The 26,951-nt window shown below is 39.7% G+C and overlaps 3 protein-coding genes and 1 long non-coding RNA gene across 8 annotated transcripts in view; 2 read left to right on the top strand and 2 right to left on the bottom strand.

Moving 5' to 3' along the window:
* Positions 1-1,469, bottom strand: part of LOC147179957 (histone deacetylase 4-like) — a 62,288-nt gene extending 60,819 nt beyond the window's left edge. For both annotated transcript variants that reach the window (XM_086068986.1, XM_086068987.1), the window contains exon 1: positions 1,232-1,469. The gene's annotated coding sequence lies outside the window, so the exon portion shown is untranslated. The remainder of the gene's footprint in view (positions 1-1,231) is intronic.
* A 7,446-nt stretch (positions 1,470-8,915) lies between these two features.
* On the top strand, positions 8,916-14,150 carry aamp (angio-associated, migratory cell protein). The gene is made up of 11 exons (XM_086067429.1): positions 8,916-9,248; positions 9,642-9,776; positions 9,882-10,001; positions 11,156-11,295; positions 11,413-11,557; positions 11,760-11,843; positions 12,450-12,565; positions 13,021-13,115; positions 13,451-13,541; positions 13,626-13,780; positions 13,853-14,150. The coding sequence occupies exons 1-11, from the start codon at positions 9,155-9,157 to the stop codon at positions 13,926-13,928; spliced, it is 1,251 nt and encodes a 416-aa protein (XP_085923555.1). The 5' UTR covers positions 8,916-9,154; the 3' UTR covers positions 13,929-14,150.
* Positions 9,410-20,479, bottom strand: LOC147179955 (uncharacterized). 2 transcript variants are annotated; one of them, XR_015094000.1, is made up of 5 exons: positions 20,322-20,479; positions 18,472-18,843; positions 17,103-17,233; positions 12,106-12,265; positions 9,410-9,805 (listed from the first exon to the last, which is right to left on the bottom strand). It is a non-coding gene; the product is annotated as an uncharacterized LOC147179955 (long non-coding RNA). The 2 variants fall into 2 exon arrangements; XR_015093999.1 differs by lacking the exons at positions 9,410-9,805; positions 12,106-12,265 and adding an exon at positions 12,358-13,846.
* Positions 18,692-25,811, top strand: gpbar1 (G protein-coupled bile acid receptor 1). 3 transcript variants are annotated; one of them, XM_086067430.1, is made up of 3 exons: positions 18,692-18,941; positions 20,011-20,046; positions 21,925-25,811. In XM_086067430.1, the coding sequence occupies exon 3, from the start codon at positions 21,947-21,949 to the stop codon at positions 23,030-23,032; it is 1,086 nt and encodes a 361-aa protein (XP_085923556.1). In that variant the 5' UTR covers positions 18,692-18,941; positions 20,011-20,046; positions 21,925-21,946; the 3' UTR covers positions 23,033-25,811. The 3 variants fall into 3 exon arrangements, with proteins under 3 accessions (XP_085923556.1, XP_085923557.1, XP_085923558.1); XM_086067431.1 differs by lacking the exon at positions 20,011-20,046; XM_086067432.1 differs by lacking the exons at positions 18,692-18,941; positions 20,011-20,046 and adding an exon at positions 20,445-20,936.
* Positions 25,812-26,951: the final 1,140 nt, after the last annotated feature.

Here is a 26,951-nt window from a genome sequence, read left to right as displayed (position 1 = left end):
GCGAGGGCTAGCCACGCAAAATATAAAAGGCTGCAGTTTTATTGTCGTAGGATGCAGTCTTTTCCATACCACGGCAAATGATCCTCCCATAAAAAATGTTTATGGCGTTTATGTTCATTAGGGCCGCGGGCAAGCTGGAGCCTATGCCACCTGTTGTCTGTGGGTGAAAGTCAAAATGGCGGTCTTACTCTGTGAAATTACTTTATATGTCCATGGAAAAGCATTGGACTATGAATCATCATTTAATCTGTGAGAATTATTTTTTATTTCAAAATGTGCTGAAATTTCCTTCGTTTAACTACTATAACAATCTGCCTGGTTTGTATGCCAGTCACAGGCAAAGGCATACAATATGCCGTTTGTTTTCACCGCGTAGAGGAAGCGGTGCATTGCGGAAATATATATATTTTTTAATCCTAATGTTCAAAATTGTCAATAGTCAAACCACCACTCACACTCACCATCACATTTGTGGACAATTGTGAGTCTGAGGTGAACCTTTTTGGAATTGTGACAAAAGGACGGCTGAGCTAAGATTTGAACCCTGAACCTCATTGCTGTGAGGCAAACGTGCCACCCACTCTACAACTGTACTGCCCCACTAGAAAGAATCATAATTTTTAAAATCGTACTTTCAGTCAATACATTTAAGATCGTGTAAGAATACTAACTGTGTGGACAGTGAGAGTGTAGAAGGCTGTGATGGAGGAGAGTTGTAATAACAGACATGATGAGCCGTAACAGTTTCAACGCCCCCATTCACAAAAAAAAAAAAAAAAAGATTGACGCATGCAGAGAATTACCACCGCCCATCCCGAAACCATTCACACAGTCGCAAAGGCCTTGGGCTTTATCTTCTCGTCGACACAACAAAATAACAGGCTGCACTATAACACAAAAGTGTCGCAGTCAAACTAAAGCCCGAGGTGCACTAAAAATAGCCGAGCAACAATCGGCATAATAATCGTCGCCTGCCCTGTCCTGTCCCACCCCCACCCTCCTTGTTGCCTGGACACTTCCCGCCCTCAACAGCGCAACGAACCGCGGGGGGAACGCGTTCAAGAGCAACCTTCCTCCCGAGAAGTGTCGAGAAATAAACAAGAAGGCGGACGCAACGTGGGGCGAAAAGTTTAAGCTAGACGTCGCCGAGATGAAACCCCGTCCGCGCATCGCATCCCTGCCGGAGGATCAAAGTGGCGACACGCTCACGTACAGCCCCCCAAAAACTCACCGGAAGCGCCACTCAACGGGCCCGGAGGCGACCACTCGTCCCGACGTTCGCCCCGCGCGGCGTTTAGTCCTCTCCCATGCTACACTCCCGGGCTTTTTTCTCGACTTGGCGAGAGGAGGAGGCGGAGGAGGAGGAGGAGGAGGGGGCACGAAAAATTCATCTCCTGACAGATTCCGCCATACTGGATTTTTGTGTTCAGGCCCAGCGTCACATGGAGGAGCGCCCCTGCGCGCAGCTAGGGGCGGGGTCAGGCCGGCCAGTGCGTGCGTAAGCGTGCGTGCGTGAGCGTCAATCAACGTAAACATCCTGCGTGCGTGTGCGTATGTGCCTATGAACATGCACGCAGGAACCAACGGTGATATTCAAGTAAAAAGTGTAAATGCTCAGAAGTAGCAAAAGTACTCACACATTGTCTTAAATTTAAAAAAAAATGGTGAAAGTACAAAAACTCGTTTACGCATTTACTTACGCATGGCAGCATTATATATATTTATAAACGATAACTCTGCTTAACATTTAAAAGCACCAAAGAACTAAAGACGTCTAAAAACAAAAGTGCATAAATAAAATGTAGCTTACTAAAAATTATTAAAAGAACATACGCATGTAAAAGTAAATTATAATAGTAAAAAATGAAATTTTACTATCAATTATAGTCAATACCCATTTTTATTACATTGTTAATTATAGCAGTGCAGTTTTTTTTTTCAAATCAGTTGTAGCTTTCCAAATGAAATCTCTACTGGCTCTTACTTATACGAGTGCTAAAATGGCTATTTGTTTAAACTAAAATCATATTGTATTTTTCTTTCAATCATTTTAAAAATACCAATGTTCTTTGCTAACAATTGTCTTTTATTTTGCATTTATTTATGCCTGTGTAGCTTCCCAGTCACCTTCGTCATTGCAACCCACAAAGGTTGAAATGGACACTTCTTTGTTGAAGTTGTTAATTGTTTTTTTAAATGACTTTTGGAAAATACTCCTTTATTTCCTTTATATATATTTATATATATATAGTCTCTAAAACACATTTGATCTTGAAAAAAGAATAGTCTGGTAATAATATGCCTTTTATTCTTAAAAAAAATGGCTGTCAGATTTATGTGTCACATTCCTATTGGAGATTAGATAATTGCCATTAACTCATTCACTCCCAGCCATTTTCACTGAAGCAATCCAAATCTATTTAGAAATGTGAGTAAACTAGCTTTTTTTTTCAACATGGCCCTGGTTGAGCTCTTTTGCTCTGCTGCCACCTTCTGGCCGCTTTTGTAATTACTATTTCTTCAACCGTTCTTATCAAAGCCTTCTGTATGCTCTAGCATAAAAAAAAAACATTTTTTTTTAAACATATAAATATGTCTTTGGGACACTTAAAACATTTTAAATAGAATATATTTATACGTTTTGGGGAACAAATGAGTATTGGCTCAAAAGCAAGGTAGGGCGGAGTTGGTCTCTGAAGCTTTCTACACAAAGTGCCACCTATAAGAAACACTCCAAGTACCAACATCGAGGTATATTCAATATTATTGTAAGCTACTGAATATTATGTTCAACACTAAAATATAGGAAAAATCTGTAACCATGCCAGTAAGGATTCAGCTGAAACGTATTCAGGCAGGGCTTCTTTTGCATACCAATAGAGGAAGCCCACATACCACTGGTTCTTCACTTGTTTGTTTTATTGGCCTTTGCCAACATGCTGCTATGCACTTTTTGAAGTTATACCACATAATGATCGATTTAAAAAAAAAAAACATTTCCGCGGCCTTCCAACCTTTAGCTCGCAGACCCCAGTTTGAGAACCACTAGCCCAAACTACTGCGCAATTAGCACACATCCGGCAGCTGCGAAATGAAATAAGCATGATCACATTCTTGCTGAATGCAACATGAGGGGCCTTCCCCATTCCCTGCTCGAATGCAATGAATGTTCATTTCCACTACTTCATATTGGATTTTGCCTCTCACACAGCCACCCACGTGAGCTCTTCTATTGCCAGCACCTTGTTTTGCTGCTTTGATTATTGTAATATGCTAAAGAGTTCCTGTGTAGAACACATCCTCGGATGGCAGGAATCAACAGTGCAGATGCAGATGCAGATGCAGATGCAGACCATTTCCGCTCTAGCGCTTCTCTTCTCGACGACGCAGGACACGAGGTCAACGGTCAAGGTGCTGTTGACAATAATCCTTCAGCATGTTGCGATATCTTGCCTTACAATCATAAAGTCGTTATAATACGTATCCAGGTCAGGTTTATTGTTTCCTATCTTGAAGAGGAAATCGTTCATATATCATATTCCTGCCTTTATTATTTTTAGCCCAGTCGCAGCTTTCTGCTGCTTGACTCACATTTATGAATCGAGGTCGTTCTTCTTTTTGAATACTAGGGAGGTCTTTTGGGATGGCCGTAACCATGGCAACAGAGAATTGTCATTTGCGTTCGGCAACAGAGCATCAGTTACGTAAGGTGAGCGCGTCTTGTGGCGCTTGAGTGCACGCTTGAAAGCCGCGAGACCCTCGCACCGTGCTGGTGAGAGGAGACAGAAACCTTGCATGGCGGACTGTTTGGATTTGGTCCAAAAATTGCGCAAAGCGTGGTAAGGTGACTCAAGAGCTGTAAGAAAACATCATAAAATGTGATCTCATGACTAGGAAGTACGACAGTTGCAGCTTTGTGAGGCTGCACTCGGCCGCAAACTAAATTTAAAGGTGATGTTTAGCCGTTTTTAAAAACAGGTTGTTAGCACTTACTAATTAACTCTGCGGGTGGCAATATTTGTAGCATTACATATACATTTACTTTATACATATTGTATATTATGACCCAAAATATAAAATAAAAAAAATCTTGATTTAAGACTTTTCCATTTCACAACAAAAAAATCTTGACAATAAAATGTTCTATGCAGCTCCCTCCAGTAGTCTCATGCTGCATTCAAGGATGGTCGGAAGTCAGACTTTTCCAAAGTCCAAACTAGGAAAGGTGTACGGGAACGCCCCCTTGCACTCGGAAATCCTACTTGCGAAGTTGTGGTGAAAAAAGTACCTTGACTTCACCGACGGACTACAAGTGGCGTCACTCTACAATGGCGACCCCTATGGAAGCACAGACCGTGAATAGTAAAACAAAATTGACTTGAATATAAAACTAGGTCGTTTTCTTCATTCATAAATATTTGACATAACTCCATGTAACACAACGTACGTGACAGTATGCCTCTGTCTCCCTGCATGAAATTATACCGTGAACTACTGAACTGTATGAAATTCTTATGAAATAAGATTTTTTTTTTAATAAAATAAATGAAGCAAAATTGCGAGAAGGCAAGTTTGCTGGAGGTCAAAATTTGTTTTGAGGACCAAAATAAAAAACAATTGATCAATATCCGCCATTTTAATTGTTTACTTTCAGCTTTCAGGTCAGAACAGGGAAAAAACAACTTGGGTAAATCTGACTTCCGACCATCCTCGAATGCAGAAAAATATTGTATTCTGGTTAATATTGCGTTAGTGGAATATGAGTTAAGCAGCAAAATCCAGCCGTTTTTATCAATATCAGAAAACAGCCATTTTGTCTCTTGCTGTCAAATGAAAATGACATCACAGTTGCTCAGGTCTCAGGTGACAACCAATTACAGCTCAGTTTCAGAAAACTGGTGAGTTGTGATTGGTCGTTGCCTGAGCAACAATGATGTCATCTTCAGTCGACAGCAAGTGGCAAAATGGCCGCCCCCTAAGATGGATAAAAACAGGCTTGATTTTGCTTCATAACTCATATTCCACAAATGTAATATTAATCAGAATGTCATGTTTAGACTAGTGAGGTCACATATTATTGTCAAGAAATGTTTAAGGTTGACTTCCACTTTAATGTTTGCGTTCAGATCATGAAAAAAGGAAGCAAAACAAAAGTGTTGCGTTCATATTTTTGTTCAGAATGCTTACGTGTCAAATGACTCCAAAATAACACTATGTGTGCTCGTATACATTCATGTGTATCGCACTCCTGCAGCTGACAAAATTGCTCTATTCATTGTTTTGACCGCACGTAAGCAATAAAAGGCCATAAAAGATCATCATTATCACATACACTAAAAGTGAAGGATTTAATCCAGATTTGTCATCAAACCCAGATTGGTTGTGGACATCTGCATCTCTATTGTTATTCTAAGGGCTTTGATTTAGGCACACACACACATAAAATACACACGCGTGCATACATGTGTGTGCGGCGAGAGCAGTGATGTCAAAACACGGATTAGACTGGCTTATTTTGCCCAGAGAGGCACATGTGCAATTTAGTGAGTGTCACGTTCATGCTGCCAAGTCGCTGATGTCAGTTTTAACCCTTTTTACATCCAAGGGGATCAACCAGTGCTGGTGCATTTGAACCAAAATATCAACAGGGGGAAAAAAAACTGAAAATCTTGAATAATGATCTTAAAATAAATCATATTTTGGCCAGTGGGCTGGATGAGGAGCAGCAAGCCGGCCAGAAAAGTCAACAGGCGAGAGTAAACTACCACCCTGCCACCGCAGCAGACACATCACACACGGGCTGCGGAACAAGCCACTTGCAAGACACACACAACTGGCTGTTAGTGGTTTGCGAGGGGAAGCTTTCGTCTCACCCAGCGCGCTTCCGCGTGAGTCAGATGCAGCGTGCAGACAAAGCTGAAGGCCTCACTGTTGCTTTTCCCCCTCGCAAAGACAATCTTATAGTAAAAAAAAAAAAAAGTCATAACTAATCCAAAATAATGAACTCATTTGCTCCCAAAAATGTATTAAAAACGTTCCCGAAAAAGTATTTATACGTTTTGTATGTTTGTTTGTTTTTTTATGCGAAAGCATACAGAAGGGTTTGATGCCGCCTCTGAACTGCAGAGAACGGGTGAAGCAATGGTAGTAATTACAAAAAACGGCCAGCAGGTGGCATCAGAGTATAAGAGATCAACCAGGGCCATGTTGCAACAAAGCTCATTTACACAGTTTTGATGAAACTTATCTATATATTCTAATGCCAATTGCTCCAAAACGGAAACAGATAGAAATATAATTATTTTTCCCAATGAAAGAAGCGATTCTAATCTTCTTTTTTATGGTAGGTTCCATGTTTTTATAGCAATAGAACACAATATTCTGTGGGCGTTGCAAAATCAGTCGAAATCCAATGAAACAGCTGGTAGCAAAGAGGGTTGCTTCAGTGAAAATGGCTGGGAGTGAATGAGTTAAAAATAAACAAAAGTGAAATGTTATGAAGAGTTATTTTTTGGGGGTTGGGTGCCTTTCATATTCAAGCCAGTTAGTCTAAAACAGTGGTTCTCGCTAAGTCGCAACCCAATTTTATTATTATTATTTTTTTGCATAGTACTGTCATCAAAGAGGAAGTCCAATGAACTGATTTGTATTGTGTTTGTGGAGTACGAATTATTCAGAAAACGTCACCTGTTTTATTCATCTCAGGGGGCGGCCATTTTGCCAATTGCTGGCGACTGAAAATGACATCACAGTGCCTAAGGGCTCAGGTCACGCTCATAACAGCTCACCTCTTTTCTGGGTTTAGTCATGTGACTTGACAGTTCACCTGTTTAGTCATGTGACATTCACAAGCTGAGCCCTTAGGCACTTGTGATGTCATTTCCAGCATGTGTGTCAAAATGGCCGCCCCCTGAAATGGATAAATGCGGGTGGATTTTGTTCCAGCTTCAGAGTCAGTGTCATCGCAGGGTGGCACATGCTCCGCTCAATAAATCTTTGCTAATATTATAGTTCTGTCAACATGTCATTCACCCAAACAAAAGCGCTAGCTATTTCCATTCACACTGCTAGTTGGATGTGTTGGCTAGCTTGGGGAGCTGGAGCTAAGTGCCCCACCTTGGGCCTATTGTTTACATTCAAGAGGAGCTACTGTGCATGTCAAACTTTTTAGTGGCAGACTACAGTCAATGGGCAAAGACTCAAATTTGGAAAATCAAACCACATAGAAGAACGAAAAAGCTTTACGCTTAATTAACTAAATCATTATTTTATCCTACTTTATCAAAAAGTAAATGTATACACTGATTAGCTTAGCTTTAGAAGTTTGTGAGTTTCTGTGGTTACAACAACCACAATCAATTACAATCTTCCGGTGTGCTATGGCACTTAAACGTGTAGTTTCCGTTGAATCATAAATTTGAGGGTTTTAAGTGAAATAACTACCTGCAATACAGACCGGAAAATATGGCTTCCCCTGAAGCCCATTACACATTCAACATGTTGTGAAATGTATCCTCTCTCTCACATCAAATTTGTACAAATCAAATCATTTCCAGCGCTTGAGTCAGTCATGTTATTTTTGAGAGGAAGAGTCATTTATAGGCCTACTCATCTTTTTTTAGGACATTTTACCACATGCGCTTAAAGAGATGCTAATCCTTCAATAATTTCTTTAGCAGTCTTGTGTGTGTCATGATGGTCTGTCTGCTGGTTCTGAGGCTTTTCTGGGAAGTAGAATGAATTAGCCACATTTAACCATGAAACCAGAAAATTTAATTACAGAGCGTAGAAATGTGAGCACTGCCACTCTGCATTGACATTATCAGTCAGCATAAGATGCAATAAACTGATCAACATATGGCTTATAGATTGATAAATACTGCACTGAAAAAAGATTTAAAAAATACTTGTAATTGTTCTCTTTTTCTTTCTTTTTTTTATTAAATCACAAACATATTTAAAATTGTGATAATTATGCACTGATATTGTCTCTCTTGATATACATGCAACCAAACCTGTTACTAAAACCTTTTTAGCCACAGATTCTAAAGTGAGCTGCATGACTCAGTAGAAATGACATCATCAAGGTAATTGCTGTGGGCAGACCTGTTTTCAGCATTATGGGAATATGTTATTCAAACTAACGCAACTCATATCACCAGAAAAGGCTTTTTTATATATATATATATATATATATAGTAATGTATATTAGAATGTTTTTATATATATAGCCACGTTCGTTATTAGCATAGCAAGTAGGTAATCTTTACATTAGCATTTATTAGCAACCTTATAACTGTAATTATAAAATTCATTAATTATAAAATGAAATTAGTATAATATAAAGCTAAGTAGAAATCAAATTTATTTCAATTGTAACTGATTTACTATATTGCTGTACTGTTTAACGGGTAGGCTACCTGGTTATAATTGTTTATAGCTTGTTTAAAACTAAATATTGTTTTAAGATAAATATATTACAAAAACATAAAATAAATGTTCAGTTTTTTACGGATATTATATTAGTTAGTGTACAGTGAAGTGCCTAGACTGGCCTCCAATTCTGGAATGGCCTATCTTTCCTTACTGGGACATTTATTATTTTGGCGATTGTGTGTCGTTTCTTTGTTGACACTGTCATCTAGTGGATTTCGCTGTTATGGCGCATTGGCTGCCCTCTTGACGTCATCATCTTGCGCCCGTGAAGACAAAACATTTACCCGTATTTTTGTTTTCAGGCGGTCCTCGCTTAAAAATTATTGAAACACTTGCCGAATTTAGGATTAAAAAAAAAAAACATATCAACATCGTTTATTGTTTATCGTATATACTATAAAAACCAAAATAAGTCATCTTATGTGACGTGAGATTCAGCAAAATGTGGACTGAGAACCCAGCGTACCCTGGAAAAAACAAATCAGGGCATAATTGAGAGTCATAGTCATAGCAACGTGGAAAGGAAAACTAGCATATCGTGTGTATTTGTTTCATTAAATTTTTTTGACATGCCGCTAACGTTGATCTATTTTCTCTCAACGTCATATGCGACATTGTCTCAGTTGGAAATATAATACTGTCTTCAGTAGCGTACTGCCAGAAGTTAGGCCTCCGGTTAGTCCCTGGTTGATTGTTTTGCTCGAAGTGTGCTAACAGCATGGAAAACAACACGGAGCAAAATTCGTTAGAATTTCACGGAGACGAAGAAATCATTGAAGTCATCGACCTGAACGAGACTGAAGATGGTCCAGGTACGTAAAAGGACACAATCTTTAACCAAAGTTTATCATTATTATTATCATGATCATCATCATCGTTATTATTGTTATTGTTCGAATCAAATGACCATATAACACCACAAGAGCATGATAATCCTTTTAGCTAAACAGTAGTCTTCTTATTAGTTTATCAATCCAGTATTGACTATGATTGACGTATGCCAGCGCTAAACTGTGACTTGATACATCTTTCATTCTGCGATCGGCTGGTGATCGGTCCTGTGTGTGGCACGTGTGCCCCGTCTCTCAATCCAAGTCAGCTGCAATAGGCTCCAGTTCAACCCTATTGAGATTCAGCGCTAAAGTAAATGGATGCAAGAGGCTAATCGGAATCACTGGCTTGTAACATTTGGCTTCTGCTCACAGATAACTTGGCAGACGACTTGGAGGACATCGACTTTGATGAGGATGCCGGTGCAGACAACGACGAAGGCTGGGAGACGGAGGACGAGATGGAGTTGGAGCGGGATGATAGCGAGTTGACCTTCCCCAAACACACCGGTATCGGCGGCATACACTGTGGATGTTTTCTGCGATCAAGAAAGAAAGGAATCCAAATTTGAGCCTTAATCCCCCTGTGTGTTTTGTTTTTGTTTTCCACTTCAGGCTCTGTGTTTTGCGTGAGCTTGGACCCAGCCACCAACAACTTGGCAGTGACGGGTGGAGAAGATGATAAGGCGTATGTGTGGAGGGTGAGCGATGGTGAAGTTGTCCTGGAGTGTACAGGTGATTCTCCACAAATACAATTGCAGGCACAAATTCTCACTTTTGGGTAGAGTGAACACTTGGGATATTTTCACGCAGACCCACACAAAATTGGTGACCATATAATTATTCTAAATGGTAAGGTTGAATGGAATGGTGTCATTTTCATTAGTGATAGATCGATATGTTTTTTTTCAGGACTGATATTGATTGAAAATATGTGTCGAATTTTTTTTTAAATGAACTGTTTTGAAATGCCATTAAGCGTGTGTTTGTTAAAGCAACTTTTCAAATTTTCAACACTTTGAAGGTTTTTCTTTTAATTTTAAACATATAAGCAATAGACAGCTTTGTTTAAAAATTAGGGAAAAAATGCAGGCAGCTTCCAGGGTCATCAGCATGTTAAGCTACCGGTAAATTGAAAACTAAGCAAGTAAATAGCTCCTGAAAGTTTTCTACTGTACATAAAGTTTTCAAAAATTTCCACATAATTTTTTTATTTAAAAAAGTAATAATTTTTTTTTAAAGTGTATTGAATTCTCAATGTCATCATCTTTTATAAAGTGGAAATTTGAATAAATACATAAATGGAAAGTTACCTGTATCTTTCACTGAGCGACAAATCCATGCAAATGTAGCTTATTTGGGTTTTCTTCAGGGTTCATAAAAGGTTTCAAAAGATCTTCAGTGAAAATTTGTCTGAACCTGTTGTAAATTTCTTTTTGACAAGTAATAACTGTCTGTGAACATCTTAGGAATCCTGATGAAAATCAAAAATTCGCCACGTTCGCAAGCATTCACCGCTCAGCGAGATACCAACTATATATATCGATTCAGATTGGTAAAAAGGCAGACGCCGATATTTGTCCGGCCGATAATCGGTCTATCCCTAATTGTCATACATAAATATAAACATTTTCTTTTGTCATTTAGCAGAGTGACGACTCATGAAAAAACGTCTAAGTCTGGCCACTTTGTAAGTCCAGGCGCCGCTGTATACTGTAAAAATAACTAACTAACGAAAAACAAGTGCTATAAACAACAGACGTGAATATGTTCCTCACTGAGCCACTGTGGGCGAGCCGCAACATCGCGGGGGATTCCTGCACACCAAAAACGCAATCATAGAAAACTGAATAGCCTACTTGACAACTCCCGTTATTTCTCCTGCGCAGGTCACAAAGATTCTATCACGTGTGCCGTGTTCAGCCATGACTCCGCGCTTGTGGCTTCGGGTGACATGAGTGGCTTCATTAAAGTCTGGAAAGTGGAGACCAAAGAAGAGATCTGGTCTTTCGAAGTCGGAGATTTGGAGGTAAAACGCATTTGCTTTGATTTTCTTATGTATGTTGTGATCATCTTTAAAAAAAAAAAAATGCAATTAAGGCTCAATTCTTCTTCCGTGCTTGTTTTTGGTCACGTGTCCTTCCAGTGGTTGCAGTGGCATCCGTGTGCTCCAGTTCTCCTGGCAGGAACAGATGATGGGAACATGTGGATGTGGAAGATCCCCAGCGGAGACTGTAAAACCTTCCAGAGTTCTGCATGCCAGTCCACCAGTGGCAAAGTCCTCCCCGATGGTAACCCGCATACAGTGACGCCTTCACTTAGGACGTATTTTAAATCCTCTTCCCCCATTGAAATGAATGGCATTGCTATTAATCTGTTCCAACCTCCGAAAACACCCCCCGATTTACGCATTTCTGTACATTTTATGCTTGCCCATTATTTTTGTATCATCAAATGTGTTTACAATTGTTTTTGTTAATCCCTTCTCCTCAGGTAAACGCGCTGTGGTGGGTTATGAGGATGGAACCGTGCGCTTGTGGGATTTGAAGCAGGGCAACAGCACCCATGTCATTAAAGGTGAGTTTTTGTTTCTTATTTCATATTTGAACACGAGAATTGAGCTTATACGTTTCTAGAAGAATGGAAGAAATGAGATGATGGGATGAGGGTGATGTCAAGGGTTAAGCACACTCCAGGGATACCCGTCTACTTTCACATCGTTTCAATTTTGAAGAAAATCTTCCTCTGTAAAAACGTTGCCATCATAAAAGCTTCTTTTTATCAATTTTTGAGCTGATCAAAGTCGCTGATAATTAAAAACAATGCATTTTGTACTCACCCGTTGAGTGACAGATGAGATGAGGAAAGTGTTGATGGAATAGCACAAAACCGCACTTCCGTGACATCATGTGGCTCAAGACAATTTTTCGCCAAATGTTTGCCCAGGTAGTCGTCAACTGCTTATTGTCCAGCAGTGATTCTCAAAGTGTGGGCTCCCTCTAGTGGTACATGAAAGAATCACTGCCTAAGTATAGTCATTTATGCTTCACTTTTTGTAGTTTTTTCAGCATTTATTTCAGTACACTTTTTATTTAACTTTTATGTATAGTATATTTTAATTGAATCATTATTTAAGTACGTTTTTTTTACAGTTACAATTTCCATTAAAATGAACACACACAGGTCAGGATGGACACCAGGGGGCGCTGACATGCCTTGCATGCAACAATGACAGCTCTTTGGTCCTAACTGGCTCAGTGGACGGTTGTGCCAAGCTCATCAACACGGCTACGGGCAAGGTGGGTGCCATGGCAACACAATTGGAAAGATGTAAACAATTGCACACATTTCAAGTGGTAGGACCGTAAGTCGATTTTCAGGTTTCTGTGATTTACTTGAGTATTTATTTTTCAAAAGTTCTCCATCTAATCTCATAGTTTTCTTTTTATCATTAGCAAAATTAGTATTTTTGTTTGCCAGTTTAAAATATTCCCAAATCATAAAGTGAAAGTTAATAAAATGGGGAATCTATTTTGTCTCCTGAAAAGTGTTTTTTGTTCTTGTGCCATGTTATCAAAAGCAGGCATTGAATATATACTTCACAGTAAAACTCATTTTTGCTGATGCTTTTTTTTTTTTTTTTAACTTAAGTGCAGGAGTTGATTCAGCACTTGTATTTTAATATTATTATTATTTTACACAAGTATCTGCACTTCTACATATTTGTGAGCACTTCTTCCACTTGTGGTATCAGGTGGTGGGCGTGTTCTCTTTGGAGGGAGGCAAGGCCAAAGGTTCGAAAGACGGGGAAGAATCCAACTCTGTGGAATCTGTAGGATTCTGCAACATGTAAGTTGGCTCGGGTGGTTCGGGAACCGTGAGGGACATGATTAACGTTGCTTCTCATTACGCTACTGAGATGCTCTCGTACCATTTTGCTGCTCTTACACCGATTTTTTTAGTGTGTGTGTGTGTGTGTGTGTGTGTGTGTGTGTGTGTGTGTGTGTGTGTGTGTGTGTGTGTGTGTGTGTGTGTGTGTGTGTGTGTGTGTGTGTGTGTGTGTGTGTGTGTGTGTGTGTGTGTGTGTGTGTGTGTGTGTGTGTGTGTCAGGAGTAAGATGAACTTGTCAATCACGTCCCTGGAGGCCACTCATAATAACGTGAACCATCTTGTGTCTTCTGCAGCCTTCCTCTCATCGCTGTGGCATATCTAGATGGCACCTTAGCCATTTACGATCTTTCCACACAAGTGCTGCGACACAGCTGCCGACATGAGGTTCGCATTTTCCGCTACGACGCTCACAAAGTCGGGAAGGTAAAAAAAACTTGGGCTAAAATCCTCGACTCTCGGTTCCTCCAGGCCGGCGTTGTCCACCTGCAGTGGGAGGAGTCTTCTTCGCTGGTGGCCACCTGCAGTTTAGACGGAGCGCTGCGCCAATGGGACGGCCGCTCTGGCAAAATGGTGTCCGAGTACCGCGGTCACGCCGCCGAGATCTTGGACTTTGCGGTTAACAGGTAGGACGTAACGTTATTCACGTTGACAGCAGACTTGGCTTCGGCTTGACTGTCTGTCCTCGTCTCCTGCAGGGAAGGGACAGTGGCAGTCACGGCCTCAGGAGACAACCAAGCCAAAGTCTTCTGCCTCCAAAGGCCCGATCGATAAAAAAAGGAGGAGAGATGCAGATGGAATAACAAGAGCTTGTTGCATTTTGGTAAATCTCCATCTGATTAACTTCACGGAAATCATTTCTCATCATGTTTGAATAGTCAAATTCAAAGTGGGATACATTATGCCATTTTTCTCCAGATTATTTTAATATTCCGACCTGCGTCACCGTAATTGTAAATACGACATGAAAAATATACTAAAACACATTTTACTTCAGCTGTTTTTGTGTTGTTATTCTCCTGTAACAGTCATTTTAAGACAACTTGCATTACACTTTAAGAGGAGAGGACCTTTCAAACTTTTTGGGGTTCAGGGATAAATTTTTCATTCACTGCCATTGACGGCTATAGACGTCAAAATTTCATTTGAACTATTTCTATTAGTTTCACATTTTTTCCCACTTTTGTTAACAAGAGTATGAAAAAATGTATTGTATGTTTAGAACAGATATAAAATTCGTGATTTATCGTCAGTTAACTAGTGAAGTCATTGTAATTACAATTTTAAAAAATCGGCAGACACCCCTAATTAAAAAAAACAAAAGATTATTAAAAATTAAGGGTGTCAGACGATTAAAATGACTTCAATAGTTAACTCACGATTAATCACAAATTTTATATCTGTTCTGAATGTACAATATTAAAAAAAAAAAGATTTTCATACTCTTGTTAACAAAAGTGGAACAAATGTGAAACTAATAGAAATAGTATTAATATTGAATTTCTGATGTCAATGACAGTGAATGAGTTAAAAGTGGGAAGTCTCAATTTTATGAGAATGAAGTTGCAGCTTTTTTTTTTGGGGGGGGGGCAGAAAAAATGTGATGGATGGATAGCTAGATAGCTTTCTTCATTGTCTGTTCCAGGTAAAAACAGAAATGTTTCTTTTGCCACAGCTGTAAAAGTTAAAAACTCACATTCAAACATCCCACACATTTAAAAACACATTACAAGAGACAAAAAAATAAATAAAAAAATTATGAATAAAATATAGTGCAGTTCAATTTGTATTATTAATTGAATATTTATTGTAGAGGCGATGGAGGATTTTCATAATGCTATATTAAAGTCCAAGTTTAACAAGGGAAGAAACTTAACATTTTAAGTGAATTCATTATTATGCAATGATTATTATTGAATTTATTCTTGTTATATTACACCTTTTATTCTAAAATAGAAGTCTTCTTCTGATTTGTTGTGGTATCATGTTTGTAATGTTGACATTTTATCAGAGCATTAGAGAGACAAGAAGACTTCTTAAGAAGTGGATTTTCCTTAAGTACACTTTAATGTCATTAATCAACGTAGAAAATGGTCCTTTGAGGGAGAAGTCTCGGGCTCAACCAATTTAAGACTTAAAATCAATTTAAGCACGAGTGGCCTTGAGTTCAAGACTTTCGATTCTTATCAAATCCAATTGATCAGTCTGAGGAGCATAAATCTCCGCTGGCTGTCTGTGTCCTAACCTGATCATTAAGATTGTCTTCATATATATATATTTTTATTTCTTCTCAACGAGTCGGCCTGCCTGGCACCAAAAACTGAGCTTGAGGCCCAACAATCAAAATTAGATCTGTGTTGGGAAAGTGGTAGTCACATTCTCTGTGTTCTTATCCGATTGAAACATAACGACATAAACTTTAAGATCATATTTTTCCCTAGTGGTGATCCACAGTAGTTTTGTTTCTTTGAATGCCTTTGTCAATTGTCATTAGAAATGACATATAACAGATAAACTCATCGAAATAACTTTGGATCCATTTTTAATTCAGTGTCATTAATAAAGAACATTCACATGTTCTTCAGCACCAACATTCTTTATTTTTTATATATTATTTTATCCGACATCTAATCCTTCCACATTTCTCAACCAATTCAAACCATTTAACTCAGTGCTTCTCGATTATTTTTTGTTATGCCGCCCTCCCAACTCCCAGCCGTGACTACTAATAGTATCACTTGTCTATAAAACTATTCTAAGTACACTTCTACAGAAAATACTCTTTGCACACTGTGACAATAAGAGCGTCACTGCCACCTACTGTAGTGGATGTACAATTACAATTTATCAACGTCGGATTTGTTCATTCATTCTTTGAACCGCTGTTAATCCTCGCTAGGGTCGCTGGCGTGCTTCATTATTCTCTGTTAATCAAATACATAGGCAGCACTTCAACATTAAGACACAATCCCTACAGAAATTGCATTCTGCACTCTTAAAAACAGTTGGGTCAAAAATAACTCAAGAATGGACCAACACAGCTTTTTGAGTTATTTGACCCACAAAGTTGGGTCAAATTTAATTAATAGCCCACAAAGCAACTAGTTTTTTTGGGGGGGTGGGGGGATATTCATTTAGTTTGACCCAACTTTTTGGGTTAATTGAGTAACCTAATAGAACTGGGTCAAAAAACAACTGACTAACTCAGAGTTATTTAACCCCAAAAGTTGCATTAAATTAATAACCCACAAAGCAACCCATTTTGGGGGGATGTTTTGTGGGGGTATTCATTTGACCCAACTTTTTGGTTAATTGAGTAACCTAAGAGAACTGGGTCAAAAATGAACTGACCCAACATTTTAGTTATTTAAGCCAAAAGGTTGGGTCAAATAAAATTAATATCCCACAAAGTAACCCATTTTTTGTTTGTTTTTTGGGTTCTTCATTTAACCCAACTTTTGGGGGAAATTGAACCCAAAAAGTTGGGTCAGTCGCAGTCCCTTTTTGACCCAAGTTGGGTTATTTTTGACACACCTGTGTACTTTATTAAGTGTAACAACCTTTGTTCAAGACTCGAACCATGCGTTTGTTGCGTCCTGTCGTACCTCCCTTGAGGTTAGCGGCCCTCTACTCCTTCAAATTTGCCATCCACAAGCAAGCGTAAACATCCTGCGCACAAGTGCGCCTTTCCTTATAGCTACATTTCTGGGGCCCCCGAGCTCATTGTATCTGATTGTGTATTGTAACTCATCCAGACATGAGCGTGACTAGTCACAATGCATCCTTGCCCTCCAAGGATAATTGAATTTATTATCAATAGCATCCCAACTGCAAAAGTGTTCCACTCCTTTTAAAAACATTTGATTGTTGTTGGCGGTCCAGTGAATGTTGACTAAGTTTGAAAGTGAATGCGAATGGGCCGACAATATGCGTGTGCTCCTTTCTCACGTGGAGGCGTTGCGCTGTCCCGTCCAGCCCGCTCTTCCTGCGTAGTGTCTTTCCAGATGCGTCCAGGCTCGGCTTGTGTTTAAAGCCGTTATCTTGACAGGCGCTGGGCCGGCGACCAGCTTTGCTCCGGACTGTCATGGAAAACAAAGCCGACCACCGACCTTCCATCAGACGAGACACTGTGTTTATTAGATACCAGGCGGGCATGACGGCTGTTGTGAATTGCAGACATACACCGTGTGCGTGCATGCGCACGTGTGAGTGAGTGAGTGAGTCCATTAATTTGTGTGTGAGAGCGAAATAATCACTGGACCAACATATGTTCCTCATTTGTCTCACTGTCTTACATTTATTGTGTTTTTCAGTGTTGGGAATTAACAGATTACTTTACTTTGTTACTGTACTTCCTGAGATTTTTCATATGTGTGTGCGCCTTTGACTTTTCCTCCCTAAATTAGAAAACACGTTTAAAGCGCTATGGGAACATGTTGTGTTGATCAAAATCAAAATACGTCAAACCTGAGCCAACGCAAGCGAACTTTCATTTTGTTGTTCTATATGCGAGCAACCCTGCAAGTTAATGGAAACTTTTATGTGCAGTATTTTTTTCATACTTAAACTGATTTAGTGCCAGCCATATTCAGACCCTCCTTTACCGTAACACTTGAAAAAAATGTTTTTTAATATATTAGGGGTGTGCCAAAAAATCTATTTTCATAAGAATTCTCATTTAGTACAATTCAGAATTGATTTTAAATGTCTCAAAATTGATTTTTATTTAAATTATTTTATACTGTCTTGCCTTTGTCTGTGTGTGCCTTTATTGTGAGCGCTGTTCATGTTGTACCCGATTTGGCCACTTAGGGGCAGTGTGGTTCCACGCGGTCTTATACACTGTTGAGTTGTAACCACATTAGAGGGTAGAAGGCAAAAGTCACGATCAAGTTATTCCAATAAAAGCTATTTTTATGCAGCGTGGAGCCATTCTTTTGAGTAATAAAAGTGCCGCGAGTAGCTCTTATTAGCATTAGCGAGTCAGACTGGAGTAGATCATTACAATTCCTTGCACATCTATAGATTGAAGCAAAAATCATTGTCAATCAAATCATTTTGAATCAAAAATCACTCTTAATCGAAAATCCATTCTGAATCGAATCGCAGGCCAAAAATTGGAATCGAATCATTATATATATATATATATATATATATATATATATATAACATTTTAAAACATTGTTGGCACTCAACAACTGAATTTTAGCATTAGTGCTTTTTTACTTTTACTTAGTAATGTAAAGTACTTTTACCACTCTTATTTATTTACTTACCCAAGAATCTATACTTCTACTTAACTACAGATTGCATGTACCTTTGCCGCCTCCGTCTGGTTTTCTGTTTTTCCAGTAATCCGCTCAACAAATTGAGTGTTCTCCTCGTGTGCATCAACCTGTAACTTAATTACACGACTTTAGAACGCATTGTAGCTCGGAGCCGTAACAAAAACTGTCTGCTGACCAATCTTAACTAGGAATCTTGTTAGGAAAGGAACAAATGTACTTCCTGAGCAGGAGGGGGAAACACATGCAAGGGGCTGAGAGAGCAAGTCAGTGGGTCAGAAGGCTGGTGTCTCTCCTCCTCCTCCTCCTCCTCTTCCTCTGTGCACACCTCCTCTTTACAGCGTGCGGACAGACAGACTCGGTCGGCTGCGGTGTCTTGTGACGTTTCCAGAATTTGAGATCCACTAAAGGGATTAAAAGGAGAAGCAGCAATGATCATCTGAGCGCAGAAGTAGCAGACAGGAGGGATGATAGCAAGCTGAAGACGGATCTTCACTGAAAGGTAAACATGATTTCACTGACCGACTTTTGTTTAAAAAAGTTGACAAATAGACCACAGCTTGTGGGATTTTCAGATTAATCTTATCTATGAGGCAGAGCAGTGGATGGACGTGTGTGATGCAGGATGCCGTATATCATATTGACGTTTGTCATACGGAAGCGGCGGTTTTATTGGCAGGTTCTGCAAACATCTTTCCTGCTTCATAAACTGCATTTTGATCAAAAATAAGTATGATCTTATTTGACGGATGTGACACGATCATAAGCACTTTGCCAACTAAATTCTGATATTTGTTCCGTATTCCATTCTGCTGTCGTCTTCATTTTGTAGTTTATTTTAGCCGCAATTTTCCAAGCAAATGTAAGTGGACATTAGATTTTTCTTATCCAATCATATTTCAGCCTCTATACTTGCCATTATGCAATGCCAAGAAGAAGAAGAAAAAAAATTATATATATATATATATATTTCTATGTTTGAAAGGAAGCACATTTTTATCTCACACTGACCTTTTGACATTTTTCACAAGGGGTTAAGGAAAGGTGGTATTAAGGTAAAAAAAATCTGACTTTTCAAATAGCTCCCTTATTAGCAATTCTGTATAATCAGATTCATCTCACAATAGCATCAGCATTTTTCCATCATCTGATTGGTCAGTCAGAACAAACCAAGTTCCACTAGCAAACACATAAGTCATAATCTGCACACATTAATACATTTAGCAATCAGCATATTTACTGAGTATTTGTATTTCCATGTTTTGTCATGTTAATAGATAATGCTCCATATATTGCATATTTTCTATAATTGTGATCTCATCTTTGTGCTATTAAGAGTTGGTAACAAACGCACCGTCTTCCACTGCTAAATCTCTATCCGTAGGTGTGAATGTGACGATTAATGGTTGTCTCAACTTGTCTGCTAATGAGTCCAAGGTTAATGGGTTTGCCTCCCACAAATCAGCTGGGATAGGCTTTAGTTTCCCGGTGACCATAAGCAGAATGGAAATGTAGGAAAGGATGATAGACATATCACTTGCACTCATATTTGTGTGATTTCTTTTTTCCAGTAATGACCAAGCTGACGCATTACTTTTCCCAGTCAGGTAATTATAGATTACAGTTACTGTACAAATATAAATTTTTTTTTATCAGGGGCAGTTGCAGTTAACTGCCTCCAGGTTGCAGCAGTGAGAAAGAATCGGCAAGACTTAAAAAAGCACATCTCAGCTATGTATTCTTCATTCAACAAAATTAATAATTAATGAATAATAAAATACAGGAAGACGCCTGATTCCTAACGCCACAGCACTCAAATATATATATATATATATATATTTAACACGTAATAGAGGCAGACTTTGGTACAGTTTAAACATACCTGTGTCCAAATTTACAAGAAGTCCTCCGAATGTCGGATTTGTCGGCCGAGGGACGTCACTTCCGGGGCGACTCGACAGCACGCAGGGAATTATGACTGATTTACACATGAATGGATTGTCGGTCAACGTGCTACTGACCAGCAGTATTGACAATCCATTCATATGTAAAAGTCCGTGCGTGCCGTCGAGTCGCGTCGGGAGTGACGTCATGCAGCCGCAGATTCGGCCTTCGGAGGACCCAGCCTTCAACTTCACATTCCCATCTGATGGAGTGACATCATACACAGCCAAAATTGGAGCGCTAATATATTGGTGTTAAATGGTTCGGAGTTGATTTCAACCCCTTAAAGTGTATTTTAAAACTTTCTGATTTAAATGGGGTTGGAGCTTTTTGGCATTCATTTAGAGTTAAACCAACTCTGCACACAGTTCTGCCGCCAAGACTTCCGGGTTTCAGTTAAAATTGTTGTATTTAATAATTGTATGTTCATGGTTTATTGTCAACCAATCAAAGACACGTTAAGTTCCTGTTACATCAGCGTTTTAGTGTTGTAGTAACGGGGCACCATGACTGAAAGTGGTAGTGTGTCAGATGAGTTCCTGCCTTGCAACAGGTATGTGTGCCGCTCATGTGATAGCTTCACACACTTATTGCAAAGTGAGTATAATCACTTCATCTCAACTTTGAATATTTTGAATGAGACACTAACATAAGGCAGAGTAAATTAACACTGCAGGAGTCATATTTACTCTGTTAAGAGTTATTTATTCTGTAGTGTAAAATTTAATTAACACTGTGTGCTGTTGGCCAGTATTAATGTTTTTACTCAGTTAAGAGTTAATTTTACACTAAAATTTTAACACTGTGGGAAGAGTTATTTTAGCACCAATTCATGCAGTGTTAAATTTATACTGCAAAATTGCACATTGATGACTTTCGTGTCCTCATACTACATAAACAGCAAGTAAAGATTTAAATTTCAAGCTGGAGTTTGAGTTTGTGTCAGCTAAAAATAAAACAAATATTAAGGTTTGTTGCGCATTCTATGCTGTTGACAGTGTTTTCTAGCTTTAATAATAATATGTAAAAAAAAAAAATTGTTTTTAAAAAGCAGTATGCATTCCAGTCACCAGATTGTGCGACTGCAGGAGGTCCCAAAATGTATTCATTCCATTTACAAACAATGTTCATTATAAACGTTAGGTTTTGCCATTATATTATTAATAGTTAAATATGTGAAGTAAAAAAAGACTTTTATTTAACAAATACATTTATGTTTAAAAAGATATTAAAACAAAGTAGCCCATTTATGTTCTGTAAAATCCAGAAAAGACTCCTTACGTATTAGTTAAAAAATAAAATGGTAAAGTGGTAAATCATAAATTTGCCTTTATTTTATTTTTTAATGAAAACAAACTTTATTCTTAAATGTCACTGTTAAAAATCAAGTGGCATTTTTATCTTAAGCAGGGCTGTTGGTATCTGCTGAATGTAACGTAACTTGTAATCTAACTGAAAAACAAGTAATCGATAAAGTAACTAAGTTACAAGTTACTTTATAAAGCAAGTAATCAGTTAAGTAACGACGTGACTTTTCGAAGGTAACCGCGATACCACCCGTTGATGGGAGTGGACCGGCTGCGTTGTTATTCCCCAACGATGGCCTGCGGCGACGCTGGCGCTCTGCTCAGCCGGGAGCACCTCATCTACGCCATCACCGTCCCGCTGTCGGCCTCCATCATCCTGGCCAACCTCGTCATCATCTTAGGCATCGCGTGCAACCGCCAGCTCCACAACACGCCCAACTACTTCTTCCTCAGCCTGTTAGTGGCAGACCTGTGCACGGGCGTGGCGCTCCCGTTCATACCTCTGATGGGACTCAACCGCGAGCTGAGCTTCGGCTCGTGCCTGGTGGCGCACGTTTTCCCAAATTTCCTCTTCCTGGCCTTTCTGCTCAACTTGGTGATGGTCCACTATGAGCGTTACATTTGTATCGCGGAACCTCTGCACTACAGCAACTTGTGGATGCACCGGAATTTCCCCCTGGCCCTGCTGTTTGTGTGGGTGCCCCCGCTTCTGTACGCCTCGCTGCCTGCGTTCGGCTGGAACAACTGGACCAGCCCAGATTGGAGCAGCTGTTGCGCACTTGGCCAAAAGTTGACCCTTTCCTCAAATTGTTCCATCAACATCACCACCTGCTGCTCCTACAGACGCGTGTTCCCCAATGCCTTCATCTACCTGGAGGTCTACGGGTTAGTCCTGCCCGCCATTCTCACCATCGCCGCCATGACGGGCCGCGTCCTGTGGATCACACGGGGCCAACTGAAAAGCATCTGCCGGCTCCATCGCTCGGTGGAGCGCGGTCAGGCCTCGGACCGGGAACAGCGGCTGAACATGCGCTACGCCCGCTGCGTGGTGGCCGTGTCGTTGACCTTTCTCGCGTGTTGGGTTCCTTACCTCATCTACATGCACGTGTGCATCGCCTTCTTGTACAGCGACGCCAAGTGGAACTCCAACACGCTCATCGTGCTCTCGTGCACCGGCATCGGGAGTATGGCTGTGGTGCCGCTGGTGTTGGGCCTGGCCAACAGGCAGTACACGGAACCGGCGTACAAGCTGCAGCAGAAACTTCGAGACAGGTTGAGGCAGAAGATGCGGACGGCGAGAGAGTCTGCAGTCAAGGAAAATACCAATGAGAATGTTGAGTAGTTGTTGTGTTGCATTTGTGGAAATACGTTATAGGAATATTAGCTTTTAGGTTGAAAACAATTGAAGCGTTCAAAGGCGAAAGCGGACATCTCCGTTTTTTGCTGTACAAAGTAAAAAAAAATGTAATAGAATTCTATGGAGTTCCGGGAGTGCCAAAAATATGTCTTTGCGCCAATGTCTTATGTCTATAGGTGTGTGAACGTTGAACTGTCCTTGTGTGCTCGGTGTATATGTACGTGCCTGTGATAGGCATATGCTAGTGCGCTAGGTGTATATGCTATGTGTCTATGCTAGTTGTATATGCTACGCGCCAAGGAGTCAAAGGCGACCAGCCTCAATCTACAAAGTACGTTACACCCCATTAACGTACTTTAACGTCACGTACTTTGTCGATTGGAGCCGGCGTAGCAGGCCGCCCTCGGCCAACGGAGCTCTAGAGTACCGGTACGGGCGCCGCGCCCGGTTTCCACCCACCAAAGCATAACCACGTTGTCAAAAATAGCACATCCAGAGGACACAAGGTAACAAGTAGCAACGACGTTGTCCAACAACACGTAGCATATACAACTAGCATATACACTTATGAACACGTAGCATATACACCTAGCATGGACACAAGGACAGTTCAACGTTCGTTAAACACAGATATGTCTCTTCACACGCCTCTAGACATAAGACATAGGCGCAAAGGCATTTTTTTGGCACTAATGGAACCCCATAGAATTACACTGTGTTAGAGTAGACAATATTTATATTCTACTCTTTGCGTGTTCAATTAACTGAATGGTGAGATTCTGGTGAAGAAGTCCCTTTGCAAAGGTATCATTTTAACAGAAGCTTCTGATGACAACAATTGACGACACTCAAACCGTGGTCTGTTCAGATTGTGTGTCCGTTTCTCCTCCGGCACATCATTATTTATTGAAAAGTGGGTGAATACGAAAAGTCTCCTCCCATCAGCCCACAGTACATTTGTTTACAACTCAGTGAATACAAGAAAATCCCTCTCTCCTCCCTCAGCAAGTTCCCATAGGTATAAATCAGATTAGAGAAAAACAATAATACAAAGCCTGTGCCTCCCCTCTTCCGACCGGCTGAGACCGGTACTAGACTAAACTCCCTTCAAGATAGCAGTGGAAGAACTTGTTGCCCCTTTTCTTCTCAGGCGAAAGAGACAGATAAGAATACAATTCTATTCATTGAGCTACACAGCTATAACTAAATCCAAAACGGCTAAAATATGAATTAAAACTGAAAAACAATGTTAATAACTTAACAACTGTAATGGTGAATAATATGAAGCCACATTCTTCTGACAGAAAAAAAAAAGTCTGAACATTGCTAGTCAATCAAACAAATAAGACAATCAGTAGTACACGAGACTCTTTGTAAATCGGAACGGCTGTTGGGATATTTTTCTAACCAAGCTTTCTCAAGTATCTAACAGATGCATCCTTGGTTTAAGCTAGCTGACAAAAACAACATCTGAGTATTCCGTTTCCGTGTGTTCTCGATTCGTAGCTACTCTCAATTGGAACAGTAGCCTACCGGTCACAAGGACGTAAATGTAAATTGAGAAACAGCTAGCACGTTGGTTGTGCTAGAACTTTGGCTAACGCTATTGCTAGCTTGGTTCATAGTGAAGTACAGTGTTCCCTCGTTTTCCCAAAATCCGCGAAGTTTAAACACTTTTCTCAGCGAGGCATTTACATTTTCTTACATTTACTCTCTTGTTTAAACATTCTCAATGTTCAAAACTTCATACATTTTATAAAATAGGTAAGTCACCCAGATAAATCATTTCAAAATACTTTTCATGTGACCTGTAACCTGTACAATGCAATTGACCCCCCCCCCCCCCCGCCATATTTCCAAGAGGGGAAGTAAAAATAAACAACTGAGATAATATGGTTGCATAAGTGTGCACACCCTCATAACTGGGGATATGGCTGTGTTCAAAAATAACCAATCACATTCAAATTCATGCTATTTCATTTCGGATAATAATTTAAGTTGTTCTAATCGACTTTTCTTGCCTCCCTACCTCAGCTTCGTCCCAATTAAAACTTCCCATATGGCGAAAATAGACAACTTTCTAATTCCTTTAGCATTTAGGTACACATATGGTAGTCAAAGGTCGAGATTTCATTTTTGTGTGCGGTCCATAGACTAACATTGTTTGAAATCCAAAATCCACTGCTGTACAGTACTGGATGCTCACAAATGAACAGGTTTACAGTGACCAAACGCAATATGTTGCTCAGGTTTCTTTGTTGTTAACATCTTGTAGTAGTAGTCATCGTCGTTTTAGTCATTTTAGCAGACCACCTTGGACTGGTTGCCAATGAATGGCACAGCAAATTATAAATGGCAAATTGTACATTTCATGCGGGAAAACCGTGCTCGTTTCAACTCATCGTCACATAATGTGGTTTGAATGAATGCCTTGTTATTTTGGCTGCACTTGAAATGATTGTAACCAGTTTCACTCTACCTCCTGCCTGCAATGTTTACTCCTACTTTCCCCAGCAGTGTTTATCTATGTACTGGTATGCAAGTTGAGGAGGAGAGAGGGATGCACTCCCTAGTGTAGTCCATCTACAGTAAGAAGACACGAGGAATAACACTGACCTTAGTTTCATGCAGACATTTATTAGGACACTCATGGCAGAAAATTGGCTTCTGGAACAAAATTTTCAACCTCCCCCAAAATGTCAGTACAATAACTGCAATATACTTTGTTTATTCAAAGATGTGTTTGCTTTCCAAGCAAAGCTCTTCAAGAGGAAATTACATGTTGAAATAAATGTGGAAAATATGACATGTATGTGCGTTGTCCTGACTGAAAATGGGCTTTGAAATGTGTAGCATGGAGCAGGTGGGTGGAAGGAAGACCGAGTGCAAAGATGGACGAGGAGGAAGAACAGACTTTAATGGAATTAGAGGCAAACGAGGTCTGAAATTATGCATGCGTGCGCGAGGAGAGATGAGATGCCCTCCTGGGATCTGCCTGTTCCTCCAGCATGTTTTAGTCCATGTACAAATCCCTTTTCCACAATGGAAGAACACACGTCACCAAGACTGAGAGGCAGGAGGGGAATGCCTAAGACAGAGTTTCAGTCAACTAGCCCCCCCCCCCCTTTATTTTGAACATGCATAAAACAAGAACACAAACTGTTAAAACATCTGTTTCCAGCAGATTTTACTACCCCCAGGATTTTAATGTCATTTAATCTTTATTTATTTATTTATATATTTACACCTTCTATTTGTAGTATTATGTGCTTTCTTGATTTATTGTTTTTACCAGAGCAGGTTTTGACTTCCTTGAATTCTGAGGAAATCGTGCAGCATTTTCTCACCAGTCATCAGCAAACAATGCAAATTTCAATGATTGTAACATCACATAAATCATCAACATATAACAAACAGTTATGGTTCCAAGAGTGACCCCTGGGGGATGCCATAAACAATGTCCAAACATTTTAAATGTAATTCACTCAAGACCACAAACTTCTTTTAAATAGCTTCTGAGCCCGTTCAAAACTATAACTCTGAATACGATAATGCTCTAATTTATTGCTCAATATATTATTATTTATGGGATCGAATGCTTTCTGAAGGTCAGCAAACAGTATTGTGAGTTTCTCTTGTTATCTATGGCAGGGATCGCATGTGGCTCTTTGATCCTTCTGCTGTGGCGCTCTTTGACTTTGGGAAATAACAAATATTGAGTATTTTATTTCAAATTGTTTTTATTTTAATCAATTCGTTAGGGTTAGTGTTAGTTCATTTCATGGGCACCCGGTTACTTACCAACCTACCCACCCTTTTAGCATTTTTGTTGTTGTTTCATATTAGGGTTTTAAGCTAGAGTTAGGTTTTTGAAATACTAACTCTAGTTTTAAACCCTAATTTG

The sequence above is a fragment of the Leptonotus elevatus genome, chromosome 2, assembly GCF_054856555.1.
Source record: "Leptonotus elevatus isolate MCC_2025b chromosome 2, RoL_Lele_1.0, whole genome shotgun sequence".
In the NCBI taxonomy this organism is placed as follows: Eukaryota; Metazoa; Chordata; class Actinopteri; order Syngnathiformes; family Syngnathidae; genus Leptonotus; species Leptonotus elevatus.
This window is presented reverse-complemented; position numbering and strand designations above follow the sequence as displayed.

What these genes read in the sequence shown, in the direction of transcription:
- aamp (XM_086067429.1), top strand. Translation starts at nt 9,155, where the DNA reads ATGGAAAACAACACGGAGCAAAATTCGTTAGAATTTCACGGAGACGAA. An exon ending in CGAGACTGAAGATGGTCCAG is followed by an intron (nt 9,249 to 9,641) that starts GTACGTAAAAGG and finishes TTCTGCTCACAG; the next exon opens with ATAACTTGGCAGACGACTTG. An exon ending in TTGGACTTTGCGGTTAACAG is followed by an intron (nt 13,781 to 13,852) that starts GTAGGACGTAAC and finishes CGTCTCCTGCAG; the next exon opens with GGAAGGGACAGTGGCAGTCA.
- gpbar1 (XM_086067431.1), top strand. Translation starts at nt 21,947, where the DNA reads ATGGGAGTGGACCGGCTGCGTTGTTATTCCCCAACGATGGCCTGCGGC.